Source organism: Aquila chrysaetos, chromosome 2, assembly GCF_900496995.4.
Source record: "Aquila chrysaetos chrysaetos chromosome 2, bAquChr1.4, whole genome shotgun sequence".
Taxonomy (NCBI): domain Eukaryota; kingdom Metazoa; phylum Chordata; class Aves; order Accipitriformes; family Accipitridae; genus Aquila; species Aquila chrysaetos.
Genome location: NC_044005.1, coordinates 38,783,594 through 38,809,938, shown reverse-complemented (window position 1 = coordinate 38,809,938; position 26,345 = coordinate 38,783,594). Strand labels below are relative to the sequence as shown.

The window sequence follows — 26,345 nt, the reverse complement described above, 5'->3', positions numbered from 1 at the left end:
AGCTGGTTGATTTTACTTGAGCTAGAAAGTACCATGATAGTAATCTGATGCAAATCTAGAATGGGAGATCTTAAAGAGGCCAGCAGAGAATGAAGAAGTGGAAAGAATGAGTACTTGCCCATCAAAAATATATTGTCCCTGAGTGGGAATGGTATAGGAGAAAAGACCACAGATGAAGCAAAATATTATGGAATTCTGCTGATGTTAAATGAGTTAATTTCTTCAGATAATGTCTTCAAAAAACATTTTTTTCTCAACCAAATGTTCTAAAATAATGTTTCATTCATATCAGTGGCAAAGCTCCTGTTGACTTCTCCTTCAACAACTGCAGAATATTAAAGATGAAGTCAGTTTAAGAATCTGTTATCCTTTCGCTCTGTATGCCCTTAGTTTCCTTTTCATATGCAGTTCACCTAGCCTGGCCTGCATTTCTTTCTCAACATGGGGGAAGGGATCCACATGATCCTTTGTGTGATTTCTGCAAGTGTGCTCCCAACAGACAGCACTGAGACAGCAGAGCTCTGCTGAAGCTGATTTTATAGAAAACATGTTGAACCCTGTGGCCAGTATCTAGTTTGGTGCAGGGCGCCAAATACTTCCAGGGCTGAATCTGCCTACCTGAAATTGCAATGAAGACATTTTTGCCTTGTGCAAAACAGGGACATAGGACTCATAGCCAACTAGGGCGAGCTGATGATTTGTCTACCACTCTGTGAAACAGGCATTAATTAGAAAAATCAGATAAAAAAGGACTCACTCAGATCTGATGGCTGTGTCTGTTGCAGGCATCTTAATCGTATTTGCACAAATCCACTGCACAAATTGTTTTAGAAATTGTTTCCTACCTGCAGCCTGTCTCATCTTTGAACTCCAGCTGACACCATCCCAATGGCACAAAACTTTAAGGCTCTGACATACGAGAAGGGATCTTTACATTACAACATCTTACAACCAATCTTGTGGGGTTTAGCTGGAATCATGCATGCGCTTCCCAACACCGCACGTGGTAAACGTTCTTACCTACACAGAGACCTCTGTGTGTCCATTCATTCAGACACGCCATCTGTACCCACATTTGGGGCTCACGCCAACCCACGTGTGTGTGCATGTGGTTTCTCATCATATATGTTTTCACTGAAAGAGGAAGGTGAGGAAGAATGGGCCTTTTCATTTCTAGGAAGGCCCTGAACCATCATGTTGTATATAGATCTAGAAAAAGGAAGTGCTGCCATTTGGAGGAGAGTTTAGGGGCTCTGAAGAGGATGGCCTCTTCATGCTAGTATAATTTAATTTCTCCGTTTACTGGATATTGCTCCATTAAACCACTTGCAGCATAGCCAAGGACAGGCTATATAAGGCCTAATTGCACTCCCTCATGAAATTCAGTAGAAAAACCCTTGACACCTTCAGACTTGCTTTTGGGGTTTTATCATGCATCATATGTTCTTACATTTCCTTGGGAGTTAGTTACATTTTTCATGGTCTTTTGCAAGAATTCAGTCCCTTTGCCAAAACATTACAAGAGCTTTCTTATACCGTACTGGGTCAGACCCCAGAACTGGTCGGTCCAATCTTCCATAAAGCACTCCCTTGGGCTGCAGGGGTTGGTAGAAGACTCGCCAAAGGCCCAGCTCATACTAGAGCCAGCCTGTCATGCAGAGCCAGCGTGCGTGAGAGGACAGCATAAAAGTCGCGATCAGGTAGGACCCATATGCTGTAACAGAGGGAACGGGGTAAGTCTCAGCCCCAAGGCACGTGCAGAAGGTGAGGTGATGCCTGCTGGCGACACTGCTTTTGAGACAGGCCATCTTAAAATTTGTTATTTAAAAAACATTATTTTTGGTATCTTATAGCCAGCAGGTTCTTTTGACAGAGATGCCCCTCATCATTGCACTTCAGACATTATTGGAGTTTGCCAGTATGGTTCTAGGGAGAGAGGGCTATTTGCTTCATAGCTGGAGCTTAGAGCCAAAGTGCTTACGGTAACCTGAGCTTTAAAGGTTTTGCATGTTATTAAGAAAGCAAGCTGCAGCCTGTCCTCTTCCCCTCTCCTTTCTTGAGAGTGGCTAAAGTACTGAAAATACGACACATGTGCACTGCCTTTTAGCTGGCTTCACAAAACCACCTACAATAGTGTAATTTTTATGTTAGTAACACACATGAAAAGAATGTGTGAAGCCTAGGAAAGTATGCAAAGACTGATACTAGTTCTGTGTTTAATGATACTGAGATATGAGGCTGGCACACCACACTGTAGCGTGCAAGCTTCTGGCTTTCTGAGCCAGCCTTTAAGAAGAAGGCTGAAGAGCGTTTGCATCCTGTGTGCCATTTGTCTTGTCAGGAATGTGCTAAAAACAAATCACTGTATATTTGTAGTGATGGCTGGAGTTGGCCCAGTCCCCATGTAGGTGAGATTAAGGCATTCTGCTTTTTGTGGTCCCTGATAAGGTGGAACTGTCTGTTACGGATGGCTTGGATTTTTCTCAGGGGCATCACTGGGAAAGGCAGGCTGGTACCTACACTGTGGACTTCCATACCTTAAAACATGAGGAATTCTTTTGTTTTGCCTTAAATCTGAGTTTTCTGGGGAAGAAAAAGGTCCTGATATAATTTTATTTTTAATGCATAAGTGCAGTGTTCCAAGAAGTATTTTTATCTGTAAGATAGTGATTGACACTCTCAGGTAGATCTTCAACTTAGAATATCTTTTCTTGAAATCAGTGCTTTTCCTCTACCCTTACTGTCCTCCTTTGCAACCCCAGCAAATGCAGGGTGGTACGTTCCTGAAGGCTGCTCTAAAATAATCATCCAGCAACGGCCAACTTCTTACCTCAGCTGCCTTAATGAACCCCTTTAAACAACCAGTGCAATGCAGTAGGTGCTTCTGTGAGCAATATTCAGCCACGTGTCTGTGCTCCAGATACTGGGTTGGTCGTGAAGCAGGAAAGTCACCAATGCTGGGATAGCATTTCTGTTACCACTTTCCCATGCCAGCTGTCTCAAGGAGCTGTTACAAGAGGTGGTGATCAGGTGCTCGAGGAGAGCTTTCGCTCTCTCCTTCCCCTTGCCGTGCTCCGGACATCTCTCCCAATGAGGAAAATGCTATTAAAGTATTAGGTCATCTGGGTGCTTCCACAAACTCCCTTTTTCTTGACCAATCCTCCCGTAGCTTGCTAGGCTGATTCCCAGGTCACAGTACACTGAGGTTATGGCTAAGTGTACAAAATAAAGGTGGAGAAATGAGTGGCTACAGTGCAAAAACATATTCTGTTGACTGGACATTTTGTTTCGCAAGACTGATGAGACAATCTGAATCATACTGTTCCTCCCACACAGAAATCCCCTTCTGCTATAGTTATGCCTTGCATACCTAATAGCTTAGTAATCAGCATAAAGCAACTTCTCTGCAAAGCTGGGGAAAACCATGTATCCCAAGTGGTAGAGAGTGGCCAAATGCCACCCTCTTCAGCTTTGGCTCCATACTGACATCTCGGATATTGACACCGTGGTAATCGTTATGTGAAGTGCCAGTGGAAAAAGATTGGACGCAAAAAGTGCAGTTACCTCTCCCTTAGACAGCCAAGAATAACTGGAATGTCCTGTTAATATTTTGGTTACTCCACATGCTTTCACATGAACCTTGCTGAGAGAGTGGCAGCAGCGTAACAAAAGCAGAAGAGATTGCGGGATCATTCAAACCCACCTGCTGCTCCTTATGTGCTCATTTGATCGGAGGGGCTGGAGATGGAACCATCATCTCCACCGTGGCTCACGCCTGACGTTCACGTCTATCTGAGCAGGTGAGTGAAGGCTTTCTGAAGAAGGCCAGGCGCTGGCAGGCTCAGTGTCCTCATGCGCCCGCCGTGGGCTCAAGGCATACAAAATGAGCACCATTTTGCTTACCGCCCGACGGAGCCTTTCCGGTGTCCACATGCCACAGTCACACACGAAACCCAGCCGTGGGTCACCACTTTGGGCAAATGGGCAGAAGGGAGCGGGACAGCTGAGGAGAAGTCGGTGGTATCTGATGGGCAGGTGGCCAGGAGCTGCCAGCCACCTTATCCAGCAACTCGTATGCATGTGTTGCAGTATGGTTTTGGGTGCTGCTCAGCAGTGCAATATGGAATAAAGAAGAAAATTTTGGCAGCATACAGGAAAGATTCGGGCTGCGAGGAGGTGGGAAGAGCTGTCTCAGGAAGATCTTTTGTGTGCAAGCTACTACAATGGGAAACTGCCACCCTTTCTCTTGGGTGTCTGGGAATACGGAGGCTGCGAGTCCTGCAGTTCAAGCTTACGGGTGTAAATGACTGAATTCAGTGCATTTTCATAGGGCAAGTCTAGCCCAGCAACTTCCAGGATGGTTTAACTGTGCCCAAAATACTCCTGCAGAACAGGAGGAGTATTTCCAACAGCTCCTTGAAGGCAGGTGAAGAAGTGTGGTTGGTGTGGCCATAGCCTCAGGTACCGGCTGTGCTGGGGCAGCGCCAGGACTGGTGGGAAGGGTGGCTTGTGGGGACACTGGACATGTCTGTCCGGGCTCTGCAAATCTGCCTTCCCTCACCCCCAGCGCCGGCTCTGCTCCACCATCGCCACCCCGGCCCGCTCTCCCAGAGCTCCCGGCCTAGCCGGGCAGCCACTGGCTCTCCTGCCAGCCTGCCCTCATCCCGCCACGAGAGCACCCGTCCGGCGCCCACCTCCCCAGTGCCCACCACTCCCGGCAGCAGCTGCCAGCCAGCCGCCTCGTTTATTTTGGAGGCCCGTGCTAATCCCCTCCGCCCTCGCGCCCCTCGGTTTACAGCATCGCAGCCGCTTCCAGCTTGCGATAGCGGAGTGGCCGCCAGGTGACCCTGCCTTAGTGTAAATATTTTGCTTTCGCTCGAAGGAAATGTGACATACATTTGAGGTGGAAGTTATCCAGAGGCTGTGGCCTCGGGAGCCAAACCACTGGGAAGCCCCCGCCGCGGTGGTCTCACGGTGCCGGCGCTGTCAAACACATTGGACTTGCCCCCGCCCCGCGCCCCGGCAGGGGCTCAAACCCATTTGCCTCTCCGTGACAGAGCAAGTGCAGCTGGGGGTCAGTGTGGGGTGCCCCCCGCGCACCCCAGCAGTGAGGAGCAAGGCTGCCCACGCTCCCCCGGCACGGCACGGCACGGCACGGCACGGCACGGCGCGGCACACCTCCTCATGGGCGGCTGAGCACTAGCATGAAAGCAGGTCACGGTGGAGAGAGATGAGCACAGGTGCTTTCCAAACTCCCGTGTGAGTTAGGAGCAAAGGTGCCATCAGAAAGAATCACCACGTGATTATTTTTGTTTCTTAAAGCACACGACTGTGTAAGCAGCCATGGGTAAGGTGGCTGGCCCTGGCCTCCTCTGAGGCTAACGGGCCTCGCCTTGCACCACAGACCGGCCAGTTTAAAGCCTGGGCGGATTTTTGAAGCCGGCCTCCGACTGAGGGGGGTTTGCTGTTGGTGACACTTGCAATCACCTGCCTCAGTCTGCCCGGCTGTAGCGTGTGCTTAAAAAGGAATAGTAACACGATGCTTAAAGGCATACTATATGAAGTAGCTAGTGTTGCATTTTACATCTGATAAATATTAATTAATGGTATTTCAAAGTACAAAAGACGCTGGGATCTCATGCATTGGCTGGAGAGAAATATATCTCCCAGATTAAACCATAATCTTGCTAAATTATGCATTTGACTTGGCATGGCTGCTTACCCCGGAGTGGTGTCTGCTCGTTCGGCATTCCTCCCTCGCGTACCAAGGTGCTGACTTCCCGCAGTAGAGCCCAGCAGCCTACCCAGGGACTCAAAGAGCCAGATTATCCAGAACGGGCAAGCTGCACCAAGTCGAAGGTTTGTTTTTGGTAAGTATCCAGAAATTAAGGCACTAACTTGTTGAGGTTTTAGGCCATGCCTAGGCCCCATCCTGATAAACTGCTGTGAGCTTAATTATCAACCTTTGTTTCTCCAGACAGTCAAATTTGTTATGGAGAAAATGCATGTGTGTTGGATCCACTTGTGAAAGGCTCGACAGTAGATAATTTAAAATCAAATTACAGTGACACAGTCTGCCATTAAACCAAAACCAGAAGGTTCCCTTTCACAGGACAATGCTCCTCATGCACTAAAATAAAAGCTGAACCAACAGCACAGCAATGCTCAGCCAGTCCACAAAAACGTAGGGAGGCACATTGACTTTTTAGGAAGATCCCCAGCGAATGTTAAACAAACCCTGATGTTCCTAGTGCTGCTGCCCGGAATCAGCGCTTTGCTCCCCGGTACATGCGGAGACATTTAAACAGCTCTTGCGGCAGCCGCTGACACCATCATACTGAATCCTGCCTGGGAGACCTTTGAAATGAGTCACGGAGAAAGGAATTAACCCGTTACTTAGAGCACACTGCTAGTGTGCTAAGCCAAAAAGCAGCGGAGAAAGAAGGCAATGAAATAAAAATTCACAGAATTAGAAATTTTCATTGGGTGAAGATGTCTTTTTTAAAATTAGAAATACACGCATACATATACATATGTATACACACATACATACATGCACAGCCTCTATGGCCAAAGAAAGAAACAGTAAGCTGTTGCAATCAAAGCATGTGCCACACAATCCTAAGCAGGACACTATGAAGATAGTAGAACATAATGTAGAAAAAAAGATTAGGTGGGAGACTTCAAAAAACCCCAACCCCCCTGAGCACACTATGGTGCTCTGGTGGCTGTAATACCTCCCTGCTAGCACTCATGTCTACAGCTGATTCAGAGAAGGGAGGAATGGCTCTGATGGGAGTTGTCGCGTTGTGGCCATCCGAGGTCCTCACAAGTCACAACCTTGGAGGCTGCCCAACGCAGAGTGTTATTCCTTACCTTTTGCCTTTGTTCAAACTTGCATTAACTACATTGTGCTAAATTAAACCACTCCAACATTTCCTACAATCTATAGACTTATTTTTACTGTTAACCCCTCAACCTGCCGTAGCTATGTCTGATGTTGTGGTATCTTGGCTAGCCTGCCCATGGGCTACTCGCCGTTTCTAGTCAATATTCAGAGGTGCGCTGTCGCACTGAGCAGTGAGGCTGTGGAAGGCATGTCTGTGGGAAGTCATGGGGACCCCAGAGCTTAGCATGGGTCAGGCTGCTCTTACATGTCTATATTCAGGCTTACAACTGGAAGTCATGCTGAAGCTCTTGCTTCAGGAGTCAAGTTGACCGCCTAACTCTGAAATCACCACCAGCAGCAGGCTGGCCAGCACCAGTGCCCTGTGAGGCACTTCCATGCTTGTCTGAAGCACCCTGCACAGGAGAGTTATGGAGAGAGACTTCTGGCCGTGGCACCTTCAGGTGTGCTGCTGCCTCTCCCGAAAGCAGCCAGAGGGAAGGGGTCCTGGCGTCAGAGGGCTGAGAGAGGGTCAGTGCCGGGCCAGCAAGGTGCAAGTCCATGAACTCACTGCTACTACGGACATGAATGCTGGGAAAGGGTGAAGGAACTCTCAGCCATTACAAACAGGCTCAGTTCCCTGCCCAGAGGATGACAGACCTGTCTCCCATGACAGACTCTCTGTTTAACAACAGATTAACCGAATCCTTTTGAGCTTTTCTTGTGCTGAAAGGACATTGCCCAAAGCAGCTGAAAGGACAGCCCACGTATCCAATACTACCAGTTCTTTTTGATCTGCTTTTCCCTTGACATTGTCTGGGGTACCCTCCCCCCCCGCAATGTAAATTCATTCCTTTTTAATGCAGTTAGTTTGGATTTGGGAAGAGGGTAAAGTGCCAGCCACCTATAAGGCCAGCCAGAAGATATGCCATCTAAAAGACCAGCTGGCAGAAAGGTGATTTTAACTGACAAAAAAAGGTGTTGAGAGTAGTTTGATTTTTTTTTTTTTTTTTTTGGGGGGGTTGGGGGAGGTTGGTACAAACAAAAAGATTCAGTAGAAACAGCTCATTCAGCCGAATACCAAAACTGGTGCCAGCTTTAGATAAACTTTGCTGCTCTTCTTAGAGTTTTCATCCAGACTTGTCCCAGTCAGCACCAGGAACTGCCGGCGGGTGCACCTCATAAATAAAAACAGGCTAGGAGGGACTTGTTATATATCTCCTGTGTGTTTGCTTTGAACAAGGATGTATCATCTCACACCCAGAGTCCAACTTTACTGTGCCAGTTCAAAAAGTCGGCTTGGTGTTTACATTGTCCTAAATGAGAGCTGGGGCAGCCATCAACCTCAGCAGCAGGAGGAAACCTCCCCCTTGTTCAGAAGTGTTCATATCTGGGGCTTTGGCTCTGAAAACTATAGATGCGGGGAGCGGGGGGTCTATGAATTGCGGCTCGATGCAGATTTCAGTGGTCAGAGTCATCTCTATACAAATACCTGTGATAAAGTACACACTTAACTTTCTAAGCACAAAGCTCTCCCATACCAAGATCTGTATTTCAGGAAGAGGAGAAAGAGACATACATGTGACGTTTCTGAGCTAGAAAACATGAAAAGTTATGCACAACAAGGAAGAACGGCATATTTGCTGAGAGGTAGCTGGGAGGGCTCTCTCCTTTCAATCTATCAACAGAAGAGATGCTTGAAGATTGCACCCATCCTGAAACCCTCATTTTCTTTGCAGAATAATAAGCAAATAGGTTTTAGCCTGTTGCCTGCAGGGAAATGGTTTTGTCATGGAAGGAGCACCCTGCACTAAATCAACAAACAAGAGAATGGCTGTGTTTGTTTTTCCGTGTACTGGAGGTGAAGGTGCAACCACGCTGGGCTTTCTTTCACATCCTCTCCACTTGACACAGGGCAGGGGACAGGCACAGACACACACAGAGCTGCACATCTACATGGAGGGAGCGTGTAACTGGAACAACAAAAGCTTTGGTCTCTGCCTTTCCCCACTCGCATGCCAGCCGTGCCTTCCCTGTCGGTGGAGTGGGCGATGGGGGACTCCTGGCACGCCTGGCGCTCTCCCCTAGGCTGTACTTTCATGAACGGTTTAAGCCAGCACTTGCTACCAAAGGGAGTTGCCCTTTGGTGTCTCACTGCTCCCGGCTACTTGCTTCCACCCTTCAGCTCTTGTGCAATCACACCGAAGCGCATCGGTAAATGCAGCTGGACTACAACCAACCAAGCAACGACTACAGAAAGGAAGCTTTTTTTTTAAACCCGGCTCTGTTCCCCACTCCAGTTCACTCCCTTGCGCTGGGAGTGATCCTCACGTGCTTCTTTTGGCAGTGACACTGGCTTAGGCGGACAAGGTGTCCATGGCCCTCTGGCCTGGGGCAAGGGGTGACCTGGGGGCGGATGGGGGGTGTGCTGGCCCCAGGGCATCCCTGCCTCCCTGTGTGGGTGGTGGGAGAGGAGAGCAGCAAGCACAGTTGAATTAATCAACCAGAAGCAGTGATGCTGATGGAGGTATCTAGTTTATATGCATTTATATACTCATAGAAACGCACTTTAATACAGCTAATTTCACATAAGGTGGGTACTTTTGCTTATTGTTTATGAATACAGAGCTACCAGTATAATTTTTGTCCATGCTACGTATGCTTTGTTGGTATGTCTGAAGAAGTGTGCCCGGCACAGGCACAGACTCAGTGCTGATTTGGAAAAAGAGAGTTATCTAGCCAGACAGAGGTATTTTTTCCTCCCTTCAGTTGCATTCCAGAGACAATTATTTGGAAGTATCTTGTGTGCTTAGTCAGTGCACACGGAGCATTTGCAAAGGCAAGGGCAGGAGTGAGTTTATGTTTTAATGCTATCTTATATAGCAGTATTCCTATTATCCATATATTCCTAGCATTTGAACCATTCCCTCAAAACGAGGCCTACGGCATGAATGAATACTTTAAGAGAAGCACATGCTACAGATAGCTAGCCCTCTCCATGTCTAGGACACCTGATGCACAGTTGTATGCCCATATGGGCTTATGTTTTTCACTATAGATATGTCCTGTTGGCCGTCTTTGCTCCTAGCAGATAGAGAGAGAGGTATTTGTGTGTGCATCTGTGTGTGTTCGTGTATGTGTCAGGACAGGTACTCCTGTGCTTATGCAAATACTTGTAGACACATGCAGATACATATGTGCCCATACAGACCCACATTACTAGTCACGTTTACATCTGTCTATATACATGCCTATCCTGCCATGCAATCAACATATACACAAGTTTGCTGCAACAAGCCAATTGTTTTTTTTTCTCTCCTGAATTGCCAAACGCTCAAAGCCGCAGGCTAGCTATTGTGGTTACCCTGATTCCCAGGTTTCTTCTGCAGTTGGCAAGTAAGCGGCACTGCAAGTTTCCTAACAACTGGGATGAAGTTTTGTGTAAATCACCTTCTAGGCATTAGACTTTTCCCAGCAAAAGAGGGGGGCGGGTGTTTAGAGGAGGGAGAGTTGCTCTCTTTGATGTGGGGATTAGTTCACATGTCAGTGTTATCCCCTTTTTTTTAATATGCTGTGATTTATAGAAGGGCCGCTATGAGAGATAGCCAAGGGGACACCCACGTGGGACTTACTGACAGACACCACCTCCCAGAAGATACCTACAACTAAAGCAGCTGGCATCAACAGAAAGACTCCAATTGCAAAAAAAGAAAGCATCGTAAAAAATAACCTGTTTTGCCTAACAAATGCTGTCTAAAAATTAGGATGTGCTTTAATGCCTATGGAGCAGGAACTGGTTTTCCCAGCAGCAGAGGGGGAATCTTTTTGCACATCCATAATAAAGAAATTATAAATGCTTTTTTTCCTTTAAAAAAATGTTTGGTTTGTATTTTCCCCTTAGAGCACACATCACTAGTGAGAACCAGTGTTGCTCCAACAATGATTATGCTCACTTGAAACTTATTTAGCAATGCAACTGCTCCAGTCAGAGTTTCCATGCTCTCCTGCATTAATCTTTTATCAATGCTTTAGAAAAACTTCACTTTTTGGTCAAAAGTTACATGGTTGTTCTGCAATCCAATCTTATGTCTATTAGTGTTGGAGGAAACATTCCTGATGCTTTTCATGGGAACTGGATAAGGCTCTGACTTATTAGGCTAGAAGCCATATTCAGAGTAGCTTTGCTTAGTGTATCTGAATTGTTTAGGCTTACTGCGTTGTGGAGTAGATGGCTGACGGGCTGGCAAAGGAGACAGTGATGGATACAGTAAGAAAGATTTAACTAGCTTTTACTTAAAAATAGTCTGTATTAGTATTTTTTCAAATTTCTATCTGTTTTAGCCCTTACCAATTCCTAGTATTTTTGTTCATCCAGTTCTCTTTGAATGAAACTTTGAGACATTCTGGTACAGCAAACCTTTTTTTTTTTTTTTTTTTTTTTTTTTTTTAAAATAAAAACCCCCAGTTTAATTTCCAGCCGGATCAGCTCTTTGAGCTGATTCCCTGCGTGGCTGCACTGGCACAGGGGTGACAAGACTGTGGCAGTCCAGGCTTCAGAGCGAGCTGCTGTAAAACTCTAAATAAGCAGTTTTATCATGTTGTTACCACAGAAGTAACGTGGGATTTTCCCCGGGTGTTTCCCCTAACTCCTCTTCCGTCCAGATACCCAAAGTCCCAATTTCACCTTCGATGCTGCTTTATGCGCAGGCTCCTCCCAGCACATCAGAGGCAGCTCAGCGACTGCCTCAGCACCTTACCTTGAGGGACAGACAAAAGCCAAACCACTTCTTCGCTGCTACGTTTCCAATGGCCTCCCGCGATTCCCCCGCTATTCTCTTAAGCATAAAGAGGTTATTGTGTCAACCCCCAGGAACCCACGACTGCCACTGACAACCAAAGCGTGACGCACAACGGGACGTGCCCCACACAAGTAGGCTTTGTACGCGGGGCGGTACAGTAAAGTGGCCACGTTCAAGTGTGGCCTCGCAGTGTGCCTTCTCCCACCCCAGCTGGGGCTGCTCCATGTGCTCTGACCCAAATGCTAATTGCCCGTCTTAAACCCGCAGCGAAAGCGCAGACAAAAGCTCCTCTGGCATCTCCCCAAGCCGTGCGGCGCCCTGGCCCAAGGCTGCTCCGAAGGTACACTGCGGCAGCACGCTAGCACAAACGGGCATGGCTCTCCAGAGCACGGCAGCAGGCCTGCAAGTTTGGCTCTTACGTGCCCGCATATGCACCGCCTCGGCTTGCTGCTTCTCTTCTGCACCACTGTAAAGTGACTGCAAATACAATGCTTCTCAGAAACATGCGCAAAATGTGTGACGTGCCCATGCACCCTCTCCCCCCAGACAGGTAACAGTATAGTAATTCAGAGTGATGTTTCCTTTCACCCCAGCCTGATGCGGGGTTGGGGATGGTGGGGGCTGTATGGAGAGAGAAGGGTGACTTGGTGGACTCGAAATGATAACCCTTTCCACAGCCTGGGAAACATGCCACATACGTTTCTAGCAAGGAAGGGTATTTAAGAGACATGGCACATGCTGTGCTACTTATTCTTCTTCACAGATGGCCCACTGGGGCCAAAAATCAAACCCATTTTCTGCTTGTTTGTTCAAATTGTCAAAATATTTGACTGAATGAATGTCAAGCAGTATCTTGAAGACAATACTTCATAGATGGAAAGACAATTCGGCGATCACTGGCCTCCACTGTCTCACTGCACTTTCCAGAAATGGAAAATCCTCCTCGCTGGCCTCCTGGCCGTCATGTGGCAGGGTGGACAATGCCAGCAGATCACAGGCACAGACATCACCGACTCGTACTTTCTTCTACAAACATGTTAACGCTTGGGTACTCAGACCTATCTCCATTCTCACTGGTAGTTTGAATCCCTCCTGAAGAGTTAAATAAGTTTTTCCTTTAAATAAACAGGCAGCACTGGCTGATTAAACCCCAGTATTTATGCACATATTTTGTTAATGCTTTTCAGTGAGAAAAGTCATTCCTATATTATTCAGGTATGCTACCATCTGGGGGAAGCAGGATTTCTCAAGTGTCCTGTTTGGAGTGAGTTGGAAATACCCAATTTAAGCAAAGTATATGTTAAACGCCATACATACTAAAGAGTTAGACAAGCCACTTTTCAGTAGTTACATTTGAGTGTAGAGACTGAGACTAGAACTCAGATTTTATGATATTGGAGGCTTACAATTAAGAATTAAACAATATGTAATAAAATCTAAAGCAACAATCAAATAGCCAGCCAGTCAAGGAGAACAGGCTTACACTTTTGAATGCATGAGAAAAGCAGAGAATTTGAAAAATACCATCAATTTTATTTGGTTTGTTTGTTTGTTTGTTTTTGAAAGTTACGTTGGTAACTTAAACTTATGTGGAGCTTAAAACAGAACAATATAAATAGACTGTAACTTAAAACTTTGCCACGGTCTTTTCACTTAAACCCACAAAAATGCATGTATAGCTTGGAGTTCATAACCGGCCTGCCCCCTCCCCTCCAAAAAAAAGAACCAAAACTGAAGTCAAATGCTCAGTTTGATTATCCAACTGTTTGGCTCAAAGGTGCAACTGGCACATCTTTCTGTGGGCCATGCGAAACCCAGATAACACTGGGCCCTGACAGCCACACACTATTCCCATGCTTTCCAAAGCCGAGCTGGAATTCATGAATCATACACAGTCACATGCGTGAAATCCTACATGGAAGCATCAGGTGGAGAACAAGAACCATTTCTGCGGGAGATACCTGCACTCCCCCACGTTACAGCGATAGCAAGGAAACGACTCTCACTGCCTATATATCAGAAACAGCTTTTGAACATTTCTGCTTTTGCATCTATATTTAATAAAAAATCACTTCCATCTGAGATTCTCCAAAAGGATGTGTTCTCTGATGTCTCACAGGTAGGAGGGATGCGAAGAAAATACTTTGTCATTTTCATAGGTCGTGTGATGTATTAAATACCTGCACTATCATCTAGAATTGGGTAATGGAAGGCTTTAGTGAAAGGACTGTATTTTCTTTTTGATTCCCTGGTAACAAACATACTGGCAATGCCCAGTGAAGGTTAAAATCATACTGGATCATAGCTGTGTACCCTGTATACAGGCTTTAAGAAGTGATTTCCATATCCTGCTGAAGCAATTAACCATTAGGACGGCTGTTGGGCTAGAGAAAGTGGGGCTACAGCAATATGCATTTGGTTGCAAAGCAGCAGCTCGCTCTTTTCTTCAGGTCTAAATAAACAGCAGCCTTGTCAGACATTCACCTGGCTCCACTGGTTGTATTTACTGCTTAGCAGAGAGCTCAAAGACTCTGGAAATGCTGCAGCTAAATAGCCACCTTCTTAGCACCCTGCCCAGTGCAAAGCTTCCAAGGCACCTGATTAGGAGAACACTGCAGGGGAATCACGGGAACAGGGGCTGGGGTCAGGAGAAAGTGTTAAACCTTTGCATGTAACTTTTCATGTGACCGGGCTGGCGGTCCAGTGACTGCGGCCTCCATTGGCAGGCAGTGGCTTGCGGAGACCTGGGAATTATTATATGGGATTGGGAGAGAATGCCAGCAATGTGCACAGGGCTCGGGGGGAGGATGAAAGGCAAACGCCAGTCAATGAATGAATTCAGAAATACGCATGCAATCTGTGAATGACTTCTTTCCCTTTGCTGAACCTGCACACGAGTTTCTACAGCTACCAGTGAAAGCCCCATGATATTGTCCCATGGCTGAGAAGGTCCGTGCCGACCACCTCGGCCCTGCCAGCCCACCTGCTGCTCCCCAACACCCGCTGCCGCACGGGCACAGGCCACGTGGCTGTTCCAAGTGAAAGATGCTACCAGCAGCAAGAAGAGCACTGTTTTGGCATGCCGTGCACGAAGCTCCTTGCCAAGGCACCAGCGAGCCTTCTAAACGCAGCCGCCCTTGGGAGGAGAGCGGGGTGCAGCTCTTCTGAACGCGGCAGCTCCCACTGGTGGTGGCAATGCCGTGGGGCTGTGGCACACCCACGGCTGAGTGTGAGGGGGAAAAATTAAGGCTTGCTGATTCAGCAATCTGGACCAAGCAGCCATCGGCTGGGGGGCAGAGCTCAGGCGGTGCCACCTCCATCGTTACCATGGTGGCTGGGGGCTCACCTGCCTGGTGACTGGCCTCCCAAAGCGGCTGCTGCAGTCAGACGGGGTGCGCGGGCACGTGCTTCGAAAGTGCACGTAGGAAGAGTAACTTACTGCCTCCCCACGGCGCGTAATTTTGGAAAGATGGGAGCAGGGCATTCGCCGTCTAGAAACGCTGTCCCTGCAGCTCCTCACTTGGCACGGTAGAACCATCTTTTATTATCCTTTGGGGCTACGGCTGCAAACAAAAAATGCTTTCATTTCACTTTGGCGGCGGCTCAGGTTGTGTGTGCTCTGGCTGCTTCCTTAATTACAGTGGTTGTTGACAACTTCTTCTGATAGAGACCCTCTCTTTGAGCAGTCCTCCCACTCCCCCACTTTTTTTTTGCAGTCTGAATACATAACAAACCGGGACAACGTTCTGTAAAAATAAGCTCACTGTAATGCAGTGATTCCCGCACCACAGTTATGCTGTGTTCCTCTCTTCTGTCCTCTCAGTTTGTGCTGCTGCTGTTTATTTCCTCTTTCTGGCTATAAGATGTTTTATTTATTAGTGCTGGATTTCCTGTTGCCTGCAGCTGCCTGTACTTTACTCTCTCCAGCTCACTTTGCCATTCACGTCAGTCTGTAGGTTTGGTATCCCACTGACTGAGGTGCTCTCAGCAAATTTGGTTGGTGGTTGCATTAAGCAACACTTGACAAAGAGGGGGGCTTGCATGGCAATCTGGGCACACAAAAACCCCAAACAAACCAAAAGCTGATACGGGGAGCCCTCACAGGCACAGGAAGAGTCCCTTTTTTATGACTTACTGATGCAGAGATTATGCTTTCTCAGATGGCAGGAACACCTCTTGTTTTGCTTGCACACGCTGTACCATGGGAGGAAGTAAGCTCTTCGAACTGTACACGGTCTGCAGGTCTGACGGATGAGGGGTTAAAGGTTTGTAATTACTTGTATTTCAGACAGTGGACCACATCGTGGTAGAAACATCGTGCGGACTTTCCACATGTGAGGTTCATGAATGACTTCCCTGACCTTTTGTGGACATTCAGCATCCTCATAGTAAACACAAAGATTGCTTATACGGAAAGTGAGATCATGAAGGGAAAAAAAATGTTTTGCTGCTTTGAACGTGATTTCTCTGCTGGAAGGAAGGAGGAGGCATGAGCTCTTCGTGCTCTGTGTATTACCAACAAGGCCAGTTGGAAAAGCTCACTCATCTGCACTGAGGAGAAGTGTTTCATCTAATTCTCTGTTGTTCAATACCTATTTGGTACTATTTGAAGTGGCAGAGAATAAGGTTGAAGCAGCACTTAATGTTAATATTCTCTCTCATCTTTCACGTGTGAGGGGCTGCCCTAATTTTGTCATCTCTTCTTTCTGTTTGGTGGGGATTTGGGGCCTGAAAACTGAGTAATGAGAGTTAAGGATGAAGTGAACCCCAAGGCAGGGAGGCAGCTGTGGTGTGTTTTACTGCGATGCAGCCGTAGCCCTGTCAGGATGTGATCCTTTCAGCTGCTGTTCATGGTGGGCAGTCGCTGGCGGAGAAGCACTGCAGGTGCAGCACCATTAGACACTTTTTCCTTTGTGTCAGATGTTCGAGAGCTGCCCAGGAACATTAAATAGGGAACGGACTCCTGACATCTTCCAGGTAAGATGGAAATGGGAGATCCTGAGCATTTGAATTATGAAAGATCCCAGTGTGTTACCTGCAAGCCAGTGTTTTAACCCCAGAGTCTTGGCCAAATTCCAGCTCTACTAATTACATCCTGCCTATGTGAAAATTCCCCTGTGTTTGTACACCGCTTTCTTCCCCACTTGTTTTCAGCAGCTGCGTGGAGTTGCCAGGCGCGGCGAAGCGCTTGCCATGTTCCACCTCAGGCCTGGCTGCCTTTCAGCGGGGAATGAAATGAGCACTGTGCACAGCATTTGCAGTGACTCTGGATCCTCTGCAGGGAAGGGTGCTACAGAAGAAGCATACCCAAGGACCAGCGCTGGAGCCTTGTCATAGAAGGTAACAGCGTGAAGAGGTCAAAGGCACCAGTGCCAGGGTATACTGCAGGGTCACAGGAGAGACAAGAGGAGGCTGCTGCACTGTGGTCTGATTTTTCTCCCAGCATCTCTCATGTACAAGGGCTGGAATAGCTGGTACACACTGATCTGGTTTTGGGGGCTGACTGACTTCAGGTTTGCTTGCACAGTGGGAGAAGCTCTCAGTCCTGCTTATACCAGCCACCATCAACACATTTCCAGCTTTTGCACGTCTGGTTATCGATCAGTGTGGGCAAGGGAAGCTAAGGGAAAAGAAATAATTCAAAACCTTTAAATCTATAGATTTGTTTCCTTCTCTTCCACTTTGTGACTCATGTGCGCATTGCTTTTTGCTCAGCCCTGTTGTTAGGAACAACTCTCTTCAACTGACCATTAATCCCCCTGGTAAAAACCTGACTCAAAAGCACTGGAGAGTAACTGACTGATGGATTATCCCTCTCTTCTGAAGAGGTGAAAGAGATGGCTGCAGCAGTAGTTATAGGATTCTGATAATAAGAAGCAGCAAGAAATGCAGGTCACATACAGAAGGATAATGAAATCACATATATTCAATACAGGAGTGACTTATTGGCTCATATGTCCAATTTTCTTGTCAGCCAAGTTCTTTCTTTGATTATGGCATTTTTACCACAGTCCTGCCTGAATATTATGTGGAAGCACATACAAAAATGTTTGAGGTTGCTCCCGATAGTACACCAACTCCACTGGCAGCAGTGGAAGCAGAACATGCCCAAGGCAGACAGAGCAGTGACTAGCTTCCCTGCCCCCCCGCCCCCATCCGTCTCTGATCTTTTCAACATCTTAACCCCGTGGGACAGCAGCTGTGAGTAGTCTCTCTGTTCCAAGGGGAAAAAACAAGGTTATCTCAAGGTGTGATGCCAGCATGTTTTCACTGTATCCCAGAAGGGGAAGTACAGCAAGCCTTGAAAAGGGAGGGAATGTGTGTTTTCTGTGGTGTAAGGTAGAAAGCTGGGACTCAAAGACCCGAGTCCTCTTGCCACGCTGCCCGTGTGACTTCAGGCAAGGCACAACTTCTTTAGTCTCATTAGCCCTGTCTTTTAAACTGTATTTACTACTCGCTTCACGGGGCTGAGTAGGAGGGGATTAAGCTTTAATTCATTAATGTTTGTAAAACATTTTAGAACTTGGATGGATATTTCCAATGCGTGGTAGCGCAGAGAACATTAAAAAGCTTATCTCCCTCTCCAACCACAAATGGTCCTGCAGTATGAGAGAAATGAGTGCTTGCATTTCGGTGTTTATAATAATAAAGACCCCTACCCTCCAGCTTCCCCTCTCTATCCGTCCATGTTTTTTAAAAAAGGGAGAGGCAGCAATGAGAAATTTTAGTCTAAACAAAGTGCAGTTGCTCCCTGGAGACTTGAATGCATCTCAGTGGAATTTTCCCTGCCTTCAGCCTTTTGTGCTTCTGAAAGGCCCTGGAACCAGGCATGTGACTGTAAGAGCAAAAAACACTTCTCTGTCTGAGTGCTCTACCAAATATTTACAAGATACCCAGATAAAATGGCTACAAGCAAGTTCAGCAGGGTTTGACTGAATGGCCATTAGTGCAGCACTGTCGAGAAGAAAATCTAAACCTTAGTTAAAGCAAAATTAAAATTATAAAGGTCTCTTCAAAGCACAAAACTGGTAACACTGAAGCTGCAGAATTGCTCTTCCCCAAGGTGAAATGTATTAGCTTTTAAAAGTAGCTTACTGAAATGGAGTAGCTTCCTTGTGATGGAAACTTCCTTGTTAAAGGAGAGCTCGAAGCTGCGTGAGTGGGCACGTAAGTAGATAGCTGCAGAGTAGCCTTCTCCATGCCATCCTGTTTGGTGGCTGGGAGTGACGCGACATCAGTTTCCACATCCCATCAGCTTCTCAGTCTCTTGCACTGCCACGGTAAGGGTGTGCAGTACTTTTTAATAGGGGCCATGTGCTCCCCAGGAACTCTCTCGTCACCCAAAGATTGCCTAGCAAACAGCAGATGGCAACCTGCTCGCCTCACCACCACAGATGGCCCAACTGAAGCTGATTTCCTTGCTGGGTTACCTACAGCCACTTCAGCAGTACTCCAGACCTCCTGTATTTCTGTACAGGTTACCGTGCTTTTCCAGAGGTTGCTCAGGGAGGCTTTCCCTGTGACTGCAGAGGACAGAACCAGCCTCTCAGACCAATGGCGACTGTGCATCAGCAGTCGGCACCAACTCAACCCATGGCTTTCCCTTAGGGATGTGAGGCTTGAGAGCCGGGAACAACCTGATCCTGATCACAGCACAGCTAGTGATGCCCTCAGCAGCCTTGAGCAAGTCATACATTCTCTAAGTCTGTAAGGTGAGTAAATAGTTCTGTGGTTTACAGTCACGTTGTGAGTACTTTAGAAGTGCTTTGAAGACAGAGGAAGCTAAGCAGCTGTAATACACACCGATCTTCCCACCTTTTGGATTGCTACCTGTTCTCCTTCCATTCTGAACTGTCAGAGCCTGGCTATTAGCAACTCTGTTACATCACCTCTGATGACTTTCAAGTGAATTACAGGAGTAAGAACTCACTGAACTATTGCTTCTTAATCAAGCCAATGAGCGGGTTTATAATTTCTATTAAAAAGCAGAAGTGAACATTTCACTATGTTATGGGCTGTGGACACCAAGCACTCTTGCGTGTTTGACTGTCGGTTCCTCCAGATTGGTGAGGTGATGCGGTGAATTAGGAAGGCCTATGCTTCTTCAGTAGCATGTGTGGTGTTCAGAGGCTTTTATTACTATGTCACTTAACCTGAACAAAATAGAGGATTTTCATAAGACCAGAGTTAAGTATGGCCCCATGCATACAAAGAACAGCACTTGGTTTTAAAGTTAGTCTTTAAAGACACAAAAGAAAAAGAATGCTCACTATCTGCTTCAGTGGATTTTTGAAAACCTATGTTGTCATTCATTCATTTCTTGGTGGAGGTTTCATTTGTCCTTTCTACAGATTGGATGTGTTGCTCAGAGTCTCACCAGTAGCACTGGGTAAAGCAGCATCAGGTAAAGTATCTTTCAAGGCAGTGTTCCTCACTCGTATGGTCTGCAGGGCAGGATTGGTTCCTTCCCAGGTTAAATTTGTTTGATCCTTTCCATCTGAAACACACAATAAAGACAGACACCTCAATGCCAATGTGTCAGAATGAGATCACAAAGTTACCATTTCCTCCAGCAAACAACCACTTGGAAACCCGTTTAATCCACAAAACAAATCAAAGTAATTAGTTCAGTATGAACTAACTTCACAGACTTGCTGGAAATGGATTCACTTACAGGTAACGATCCTCTTTCTGCTGCCTGCCTGGCTGTCCTTCTAGTTACCAGTGTCCAGACTCTCCTCATTCTGGCTGGCAAAGTTTCTGATGCTACTCTCATGCTCTGGAGCCAAACCTTAGACTAGTCCAGGCCCCTCTACCATCATTTGGCAGAGTTCTCCAAAGGCCAGCGTATACTTGCTGAGGACCTTTGCATCACCCTAATTTTCCAATAAAACTGATTTTTGGTAGCCAGTGCCTATGAACAGAGAGTGGGATGTGCAAGAGGACTGACAGTCTCTACCACAGCTCATTTTCTACAGTTTGAACAGATTTCCTAGAGTTAAACAGAGCACAGCTTATACCAATATATTTTCCAACTATTAGCAAATTGCCTTGGATTCAGAGAAAATATTACAGCTCCATCCTATATGCTTTTCTAATACCTACGCTGAGAGCAGAGCCTGCTTCCTAACCAGTATGAGCTGCTCCTCTTCTAATATTAGTCCCATGTCAGTGCCAGGATGTAAAGTGCTTTGGGATGAAGTTTTCTATGTAAATATAGGGTATTGTATTACTGTGATTAGACATCTTATGTAGAAAATGGACTGTTGTTTGTGAAAAGAGGTATTATAAAACAAAATGAAAGCCTTCCTGATCAACCTGCAAGCTGATGAAAAGAACACAAACTGAAGAAACACACACAGTTATCAGGACCACATATCCAAGATACTAATGAATCATTGGTCAGATCATGCCACGTCCTCATGTTTGCTGCTATTAACTGCGTTGCAAGGTGTCCCAGGCCTATTCAAATATGTACTTCTCCTCTTCCGATCTCTACAGCTGACCCATTGAGACAAGCTCCATTGTAGCACAGGGAGAGCTCGGCTGCCTGAAGGACTCTGCAGAACAGCCAGTTCATACCTGGGCCAACTCCTATTGTTCTGTATCAAAGCTTTGAAGAAAGTCAATAAAGCTGAAAGGAGGAGGGTGAAAGGCAAGATATTTCACTGCAACAGGCCATGACATTATTAATATTAACAGAGGTGATAGTGTAGAAGAAACACAAGGCTTACACAGGTTGTCAAGGGAAGCTGTGTCTCAGTTTTCTTCCTCCCCTCTGGCCCTGTTTGTTAACTATGTGAAATGCAACTACACTAGAAAAGAGTTGCTCATATAGCTGTCCTGGTGTTACTATACTGACAATGATGATAACCCTAATGCAGGTAGAACAAAGCCCACTTTTGCCAATACACCTTTGATGAATTCCTCAAGGGAAATATGCTATACCAACAAAAGCACCTCTAAGACTTTAAAACAGCTTTGGTATTTACTGCAAGGCACCTACAGCATTGCTTAAAATTATATCCCTACCCAACTATACTTAATTTTACGGTAGAGCTGGCTTGACAACCCAGAAAATGTACAGAAAATCCTTCTGTGAGTTTACTGGGGGAGCCTGAAGAATGTATCTGAGAACTTGTTTCAATAGAAAGCTAGGAAAGGGAGTAGGTGAGCAAATTCCTTCCAAAGGAACAGCTCTTAGCAAGTCTTTGGGAACTTTATATTCTTATCCTATTAAAACAAACAAGCCCCGCAAACCCCAAAAGCCTACTCTCTCAGCAAGGGAACAGAAAATACGGAAGAATTTAGGCATTCCGTAGTCATGATGTACTAGGCTTAAAACATTGTCATTCTTAGTGCATCAAAGATAATGTAAAAGATTTTTGTAGTGTCATATTAGCCAACTACATTTTTGAGCCTGCGATAACCCAGAAAATATGCGTTTTCAATATGCTATCTCTTTTTTTGCTCACTTCTTTGTTTCTGTTAAACCATGACGTTTAAAAAAATCACAGGGATTTTGGAAGTCTGTTTAACACCACTGCTTTTTGAACAGCATCACTCAGGGATTCCAGACCTAATGAGTCTCAGATTTTGTAAAGCGGCTGGCCATAGGTTTCAACTACAGGATAATATAGCTTTTTTCTGGTTTTCAGTAAGGTCCATTTTCCACTGAACAGGGTTTGTATAGGAAGCTTAGTTGCAAGTTTAGCTGAAGAATGATACCACCCATCCATAATCACAAATTATAAAGCTTAACATAGCTTTTTAGCACTGTTTTTCTAGAATAACTCCTAGTTACTAATAGGTATTGAACATTTCCCATTGATTTTGTGTGGAATAGCACTATCCAGTTGTATCCTTACCTGAAGTAGGCTGATGCTACATAAAACTGCTTAGATTTCAATACAGGCTCTGATTCAGTCTTTTTTATTTTCTCTGAGTGATTCAGCTGGTGGAACTGGCCTAAGTGATTATAGGCAAGCACATGTAACCCTTTCACGGGGCTAGAAGCCATTGCAAAGTTATTTGTAGTGTATGTATGCAAATCAACTTCAGTTCGAGATAGTCTGGGAGAAGTTTGAGGGGGATTTCCCTGCTTTATGTAATCTATTGTTGCTTCTTAGCTTCCTCTATTCACATGGCTAGGAGGCATAAGCATGACACCGCTGGTAATTTTTCAAACTCAATCTGAAAGCAAAGACAATGTGCTCAGTGACCTACAGCAGTCTTGCAACTTTCGGTAAATCCTCAGATGCTGGCTCAATGATATCTGGAATAAAGGAGGCCTAAAGGAGCAGTGGGGGGAATAACTTGGATGGTAAGGGCTTCACTTACTGGCATACTTCAAAAGCGGTCAGCAGCCAGGAAGATCATGTGCTATCCCTCAGATATAACTCTGGCCTACCCAGAGCTCTAATTTTACACTTCTCGATCCATACCGAGTGCTGCACCTCGCACATGTTGGGTGCAGTCAGTTCAGTGTCCGATCAGTGTGGGGCAGTTACGAGACCCGTGCAGATCGGACTGTGAGCACACAGCTGTGGCTGCCTTCCTCGGCCATTCCCACGGGGACGTGAGGAACAAAACCCATCTTACCATGTGCTCAGGCAGATCTAGTCCCAGTAAAGATATTCACTGAAATGACAGGCTGGACAGGCAGAAGTTTTAAGGCAGGTAGGAGAAACACCCTGCCTGCTAGCAGCCCACGGAGAGCTCTGTGCTGCTGAGGCCAGACTGCTTCCAATACCCAGGTGAGCCCGTTCAGCGCTAGGCTGGGTATCACTCTCTACCCAGTGCATTGTGCTGTACAGATTGCAGTGTTATTGTTCCAAACTGGAAGATTTATAATTCAGCAACTATCCAGATTCTGAGAAACACGCTTACCAAAAACCACAGTGAAGGGAAATACAACAGGTGAAGTAAGCATGGTGGCACTGAGGAGGAAGGAAATCTCCCTGCAGTGCACTGATAAGAGTGTGCTTGATATATACTGTGTTCAATCTGGACAATCCGCAACCAGGAAAACACAGGCTAGCTGAAGGAAATTCAGCTCAGAGGCCCTAGGGACTCTAGGGACTGAATCAGTCTGTTAAAATGCTTTGTGGCTTTTATTTATCACTACTTAATTAGGATGCTTAACCAATACATTGGAAAGATAGTAACTGTTAAATATTCAACAAGCTGACCTTTCAGTTACAATATGACAATTCTGAATAAAGTTCATGGAAAGCTTGTCCTTCCTAGGTACTCCAACAAAGCCAAAGGGAACTGGACTGGACCAACCCCTCCCCTCCTAAAAAAGTAAAAAAAAAAAAGGTAAAAAAAAAGTAGGGCACTATTGTGGAGACCTGGTTAAAAATCCAAGTCTTGCCACGGGCTCATTGAATGATCCTGGGCAAGTTGTTTCCTGCCCTGTGCTTCAGTTTTTCCCATCTGTAAAAAGACTACGACAATTTTGACCTTCCTTGTAAATCGCTGAGATGAATGGGTAGAAAAGCAGTAATACATTATTAATTACTTATTATTATTTCTGAGGAAAAAAAAGCAAAGAGAAGAAGCCATCAATCTTTCAGCGTTTTCTTGATCCTCATAAAAAAGCACTACGTAACGTGAATTTCACACAACAGAAACTTTTGGCGAGCCACCTTTAAGAAGAAATAGTGGGTGCACAATTAAAAGAAAGTTAAAAGCGGGCAGACACTCAGGAAAATGCTCCAGATGGTGAAACGAGTTAGGCTGCGGAGCAGGCTCCCACAGGAAGTGGTGAAACCCCCATTGTTTAAGACATTTGAAACTGAATTCTTCAAAGTGCTGGTATATATAATACAAGGAACTCTTCTGCACTGCCTCGAAAGGTAGTGGCACTGGGACGACCTGCGAGAGCTACACCTACCATTTCTACAGTTTTAAGAGGATTCTTGTCGCTCTGACTACGAAGAGCTGTGGATTCTCTTTTTATCGATATAGTATCTGAGGAACATCTACCGGGGAATAACTACATTGTGGTTTTGCAGAGGACGATAGATTCAGCAACCCTCAACGGATCTTTCACATTCCTACTTCTGAGATCTGAACTTTGTATGTCCAAAAGGGGAAAAAAAGCCCCCTATTCTCTGAGAATTACAGTGTGCATCCTACAGACAGACTATTTATTTCCTGTATTACAATCCAATGAAAAACTGGGTGGCTTGACTTTTACAAGCAGTGTTTTGCAGAAGAAACACCATGATTTTAATGGGAACCAAATGAGCGATCATTACGTAAATGGCATTATGAGACACAGAACTAATGTTGAAACATTAAATGCTCTGGGTCAAACTCACCAAAATGGGAACTGGCAGCAGCGTACTGGAACATTGGGGTTTCTCCACACTCAGATACTACTGCAAACATTTCCCGCTGCTGTTAATGCTGGTTCAGCTCCTCTGGAGGTAGCTGTGGAGGGAGTCTGACTGCTTCTGTTGTTACTGGCACTTAAAATCTTAAGACCTTCTCTGAAATCCAAATTCAGAGCTTTGGGCCAATTTTATTGACACAACTTGGTTTACTGGTTGGAGCAGGTAGAGGAAGAAAATTTTTTAAAAGGAGCTTAGAGTTAGCGTTTTAATACCTTCATTTCCTCTTGGTCTCATACCTGCTGGTATAAAAAAAAGAGGCGAATTGATTCAGATGGCATATGTGCACTAGTGACCCTGTCTTACTTTATTCACTTGGGCAGGATGGCCATGGAGTGCTCCTGACGGCCTCTCAGCCCCTCTGGAAGGAGCGCTGGGGCCTGGAGCGGCAGGGCTGCGGTCCCCAGCACCCCAGCGCCCCTCGGCTGCTGCCTCCGCACAGGAGGGCTGGCACCGCCTGCACGCTGCCCCCATCCCTGGCCAGAGACCCAGCAATTTCCTCAGGAATGAATCACGAACAAAAAACCAAACAAGAGCTATTTAAGAAGATTTCTTCTCCCCCTGCAACTGTCCTGTCCAGTATCATATTCCTGACAGTTTATTCTTCAAGAATTTAGTCGTCTAAGGTTTCAGTGACTCATGTGATGAACCTTCTACTAATTTCCTGGAAAGAGTCCTGCGCGATCCTCTACACCTCCCTGCCATTTTCCTTGAGGGTCTCATTCTCGCTGCATTTTCATATAGTTCAGCTTTCCTCCATTTTTGGGGTGGAGGAGGGAGGCAAAAATATCTTGAGCGCACCCAAATTTGCGGTGTAACCGGAAAGCTGCGTGGTGAAAGAAACATCTGGAAAACAAAGACGGGCACTGAACCAGCGAGCCTCTTTTGGAAGTAGCTGCCTCTTGGGCTGAAAGCTGGTTAGAAGAAAAGGAGCTGCTGTAGGAAGAGCTGTGTGGTACCATACAGTCATGAATTTAGCCTGTAAAATGAAGATGAAAAAGATTTGAAGGCTCTCTCAGATCATTGCCTGGGTGGGTGTGACTCACCCTGGGCAAATGCCACTGATGACAAGTACCCTGACACAAACTATTGAATGAATTGGGCTGGATGGGGACCAAAGTAACCATTTTACATACTTGGGCCAATCTGAAAGACACTTCTGTCGAGAAAACAACTGCTTCCTTTTCCTGATTAAAAAGAAAGTTCAAAAGCTGCTCACAGACAGCTTGAAGGATACTTCAGCAAACTCTGATCTAAGCG

General features: G+C 45.9%; 1 protein-coding gene across 16 annotated transcripts in view; it reads right to left on the bottom strand.

Moving 5' to 3' along the window:
- RAD51B (RAD51 paralog B) overlaps positions 1-26,345 on the bottom strand; it is a 495,227-nt gene that overhangs the window by 24,517 nt on the left and 444,365 nt on the right. For 8 of the 16 annotated variants that reach the window (XR_003925819.2, XR_003925817.2, XR_003925818.2 and 5 more), the window contains one exon: positions 20,063-20,182. Coding sequence is in view for 6 of the 16 variants with exons in the window: in XM_030031162.2 (XP_029887022.1) it covers positions 20,063-20,182 (120 nt within the window). In the remaining 10 variants the exon portion in view is untranslated. Of the gene's footprint in view, positions 1-13,197; positions 20,183-26,345 lie in introns of those variants that run through there. The other 8 variants (XM_030031108.1, XM_030031173.1, XR_003925823.1 and 5 more) reach the window with 6 other exon arrangements.